Source organism: Penaeus japonicus, unplaced genomic scaffold (assembly GCF_977035675.1).
Source record: "Penaeus japonicus unplaced genomic scaffold, GWHDUDI00000001_assembly GWHDUDI00000028, whole genome shotgun sequence".
NCBI classification, from domain to species: Eukaryota; Metazoa; Arthropoda; class Malacostraca; order Decapoda; family Penaeidae; genus Penaeus; species Penaeus japonicus.
In genome coordinates, this window is record NW_028234430.1 from 21,193,944 (window position 1) to 21,198,943 (window position 5,000).

At 38.5% G+C, this 5,000-nt stretch overlaps 1 protein-coding gene across 1 annotated transcript in view; it reads right to left on the bottom strand.

The window, feature by feature from the left end:
- Positions 1–5,000, bottom strand: part of LOC122252579 (ADAM metallopeptidase with thrombospondin type 1 motif A) — a 145,766-nt gene that overhangs the window by 25,222 nt on the left and 115,544 nt on the right. The window contains exons 4-7 of the mRNA XM_086553739.1: positions 3,874–4,019; positions 1,843–2,078; positions 681–833; positions 1–91 (exon numbers count right to left, since the gene is read on the bottom strand). The exon at positions 1–91 is cut by the window's left edge and continues 68 nt beyond it. Coding sequence (XP_086409865.1) covers positions 1–91; positions 681–833; positions 1,843–2,078; positions 3,874–4,019 — 626 coding nt within the window. The remainder of the gene's footprint in view (positions 92–680; positions 834–1,842; positions 2,079–3,873; positions 4,020–5,000) is intronic.

Below are 5,000 nucleotides of genomic sequence, written 5' to 3' on the forward strand. Positions count from 1 at the left end.
CATGCGGCTCATGACGTTCATGCGGTGGTTGTCGTCTTTGGAGCCTCGGATCAGCTTGCACTTGTCGTCGTTGTCGTGGGGCATGTTCAAGCTACAGGGGGAGGGGGGAGGGGGAGGGGGAAGGGGGAGACGAAATCTATTTATTTATTTTTCTTCTCTGTGGTTTTATTAATATCTTTCTCTCTCTGTCTAGGATTAAAAGTTAGATTTGTTGATCCGTCTGGATGGTTATAGTTATATTGATGTTTTTTTGTTTTTTTTTTCTCTGCACATAATTAAAGGGGCTTTTATTTATCTCTCTATTTGTCTATGGTTATATTGATATTTCTCTCTGTATATGATTGGAAAGAAATATATTTATCTATCTGTCGCTTTCTTTGCATAATATGAGGATATTTATTTGTGCTTCTGTGTGTGTGTGTGTGTATGTGTATGTGTATGTGTATGTGTATGTGTATGTGTATGTGTATGTGTATGTGTATGTGTATGTGTATGTGTATGTGTATGTGTATGTGTCTGTGTCTGTGTATGTGTATGTGTATGTGTGCGTGTGTGTATGCATGTTCAGGTGCGTTTCCATGCACCATACGTGTGCCTATGCGTCTGTACACAGACGTGCGTGTGCCTATGCAAGCAAGCAAGCTCCCCTAATCCCCGAAACCAAATCCGTGCGTGCGTACAGGTGTCCGAGCTCGTGCGCGATGGTGAAGGCAGCGGAGAGGCCGTTGTCCTGCACGATGGAGCAAGAGGAATGCTTGGAGCACATGGTTCCCAGCTCGGCCAGGCCCAGCGTGTCGCAGCTCTTGGTCCACGGGTTGCGGCAGATGTTCTCCCTGCGGCAGAGGAAGACGTGCGGTTACGTTGGGAGAAGGCAGATCCAGAGTATGGTTAGAGCGTGATTCACTCTGTATAGTTATAGTATAATTCACTTAGTAGGAGTAGGACATAATTCACTCTGGATAATTTACTTCGTATAAGCATAGTATAATTCATTCAGTATAAGTATAATATGATTCACTTGGTGTAAATATAGTATGGTTTTATCATAAAGTTTATTATAACGAATTTACTGATAGTATATCTTCATTGATATTGAGAAAACATTAGGAATATGTTTATTTATCTATCTTTTTTACCTATTTATCTATTCATCTATCTATATATGTATGTTTGTATCTATCTACCTATCTATGTACCTATTCATTTATTTATTTATCTATCTATCTACCTACCTATCTATCTATCTATCTATCTATCTATCTATCTATCTATCTATCTATCTATCTATCTATCTATCTATCTATCTATCTATCTATCTATCTATCTACCTATTTAACTATCTATCTATCTATGTATCCATGTATATATTTGTATCTATCTATCTATCTAACTATCTATTTACCTATTATTCTATCTATGAACCCATGTATCTTTGTATCTATATATCTATCTATCTATTTGTTTATCTATCTATCTATCTACCTATTTACCTATTTACCTATCTAAGTATCTATATATAATTCTATATATCTCTATATCTATCTATCCATCTATCAATCTATTGATCTATCTATTTACTTATTTACATATCTATGTATCCATATATGTATCTATGTATCTTTATATCATTGTATCTATCTACCTATCTATCTATCTATCCATCTATCTATCTATCTATTCATCTATTCATTTATCTAACCCCACTCCCTTCCCAACCAATGCCCCAAACCCACTCGCCCTCCCCCCTCCCACCCCCTCGCTCTTCCCCTTCCCCTTTCCCCTCCCTCTCCACCCTCCCCCCTCCCCCCTCCACCCCCCACCCATCCTTCTTCAACCCTTTACCTCGTGAGCAGCAGCGCCGTGTCGTAGCGCCGCGGGTGGTTGGTGTTGTACTTGAGTCCCTGCTTCTGCCACTTGCAGAACATCTTGAGCATCTCCTCGGCCGACTTGCCCATCGACTCGGCGTTGTTCTCGTACGAGCCCTTGGGCACGAACGACTGCCGCTCCGGCCGCAGCACCTCCACCACGGCGATGTCGATGCGGTTGCCGATGCTCGCGTCGCGGAAGATCAGGGCCACCTGTTGGGGAGGGGGTTCGGGCGGGGGAGAGGGGGAGAGGGGGGAGGGGGGAGAGGGAGAGAAGGGTTAGTGGGGGGGAGAGAATTGATCTGTTTGCTCTATTGGTCGTCTATTCGTTTAGTGACCTATCTATCAATCTATCTTTCTCTCTCATCCATCTAGTCGCCCATTCATCCATATATCTCTCTATCATTACTTGATTCCACTAATCATCCATACATCCATCCATCAAGTCGCCCATCTATCCATCCAACTAATTATCTAACCATCCATCTGGTTACTCAGCCATTCGCCCATTCATCTATCTCTCCTTCATCTATCCATCTATGTACTCATCCATCTCTCTGTCATCCATCCATCCACTTATCTGATCATTAAAACAAAAGTAAGTTGCGGTAAAGATAGAAAATGTAGAGATAAGAATAAAGATAGAATAGGAAATAAATATAAGAATAAGAAATATAGATAAGAATAAGTAATAAAAAAAGAAGAATAAGAATAAAGATTTAATGGTGATGACGGTGATGGTGATGATGATGATGATGATGATGATGATGATGATGATGGTGATGGTGTGATGATGATGATGATGGTGGTGGTGGTGGTGATGGTGTGATGATCATGATGATGATGATGGTGGTGGTGGTGGTGATGATTATAATGACCTGTCGTCATTATCATTTCGGTCGTAGTAGTTTATATATATATATAAATTCTACAAACTCTACTCATCATTTTTATTTTTAAAATATAACAAATTATATGTGTCAAAATGCATTTATTCCTATAATAATTTCTTATCATCATCCACTCTAAGATTTATCGTTATAAAACATTGTAAAACATTATCATATAAACATTATAACAAAACATTAATATAAAACATCATAGTACCTCCAACTGTGTTTCTCTAATGAGATAATGTGAACAGCAACAACAAATCCAATTAACAAAAACACATAATTATGAAAAACGATCATGTATTATTTTTTTCTCCCTAATTAGCAACCCATCTTGATCTTGCCATATGAAGGTCACTGAATAAATATCTCATAAAGAAAGGATAATCATCTATTCATAAATGACGGATTTGACTCGATCGATTAAATAATGATGGTGATTGAAATGCATTGAACAAGAAAGATAAATTTATTGTGATATCGGTTGTGGAATTATGTTGGTGGTTGTGGTGAAATTTAAGGTGAAAAAACTATGATTTTGAAAAGTAGAAGGAAAGAGAAGTTAAGAATGATAATGGTGATGCTGGTTATAGTAATTATCATAATAATAATGATGACTGACATGAAGAAGACGAAAAGAGATGATGGAGGAGATATGCAGCACTACAGGAAGAAAAAGAAGAAAAAAAAGATGAGGAAGGAGAAGAAGAAGATGAAGAAGGAGAAGACGAGGAAGAAGAAGAAAAAGAAGAAGAAGAAGAAGAAGGAGAAGAACTATTTATTAATTCTTCTACCAACTTATCCATCCATCCATCAAAATAATCAGTCAATCATCCATCCATCCATCCTTCCTATCCACTCTCAGACCCATCTTAACCATCCATCCACTCACCTAAACCATCAACCCTTTCACTCATCCAATTATCCATCCACTCACCCTTTCACTCATCCATCCATCAATCCATTCACTGAGCCCCCCAAACCATCCAACCATCCATCCACTCACTCACCCAAACCACTCATCCAACATCCCCTCACCCACCCAAACCACTCATCCACACACTCACCCACCCAAACCATCCACAAAAAGAAGAAAAAAGGAAAGGTCAACTCACCACCGACATGAGTGTGAGAACATACTGGTCGACGTGCTTGCCATGGTAGCGCGCCATCTTGCCGTCAATCACTACCATGACCTCAATTGTGTATCGCCGAGAGTAGAGGAAGCGCCGCGTGCGGTGGTGGGGGGCTGCGGCTACTCCTGGGGGGAGGGGGGGAGAAAAGAGGGGTGGGGTTAGGTACGTCGTTGGAGGTTTGTTTATGGTTGATGATGGATGGTAATGGTAGTGGTAGTAATGATGGTAATGATCATCATAATTATTATTATTACTATCATTATTATTATTATTATTATTATTATTATTATTATTTCGCTTTTTTTCTTTTTCTTTTCTGTTTTGATTTTGTTATCATGGATAGAGAAAGGAGGGAGGAGAGAGAGAGAGAGAGAGAGAGAGAGAGAGAGAGAGAGAGAGAGAGAGAGAGAGAGAGAGAGAGAGAGAGAGAGAGAGAGAGAGAGAGAGAGGGATGCCGACCAGACAAAAACAAAACAAACAAACAAACAAACACAAAAAACAAACAAAAATAAAAACAACCCAAAAACACAAAATCTCCAACCCTTAAAACAAGCCTTAATGCCTAGCAATTACCTCGCATTAATTAGAACAGAGTCAATTAGACATCCCAAGCCAGCGAAGGTCTCCCGGGAGGCAACCCCGCGGGTGACTTAAACGGTCTTGTCAGAATGAGCAAAAACGGGACGAAATTAAGACGAGGAAATGGGACGAGGAAAAGAAGACGTTGAGATTGCAAGTTTGAGGATCATTAGGATTCTGGTGTGTGTGAGGAAAATGGATAAATAGATAAATAGATCAGATGTAAAAATAGTTAGATATGTGTTTATCTTTTTCTTTGGTTATTTCACTGAATCATTTTTTAATAATGACGATAACATTGATATGAACAATTCCAATATCAACAATAATACAACCAACATTAACTGCAACGGCTACAACAATTATGATAATATCAATATTAATAACGATGATAGAGATAATGATGAGTGATAATAATAATGATAATAATGATAATAATGATAATGATAGTCATGACAATAATAATAGTAACAACAATAATAATAATAGTAACAATAACAGTAATAATGATAATACAAATGATGATA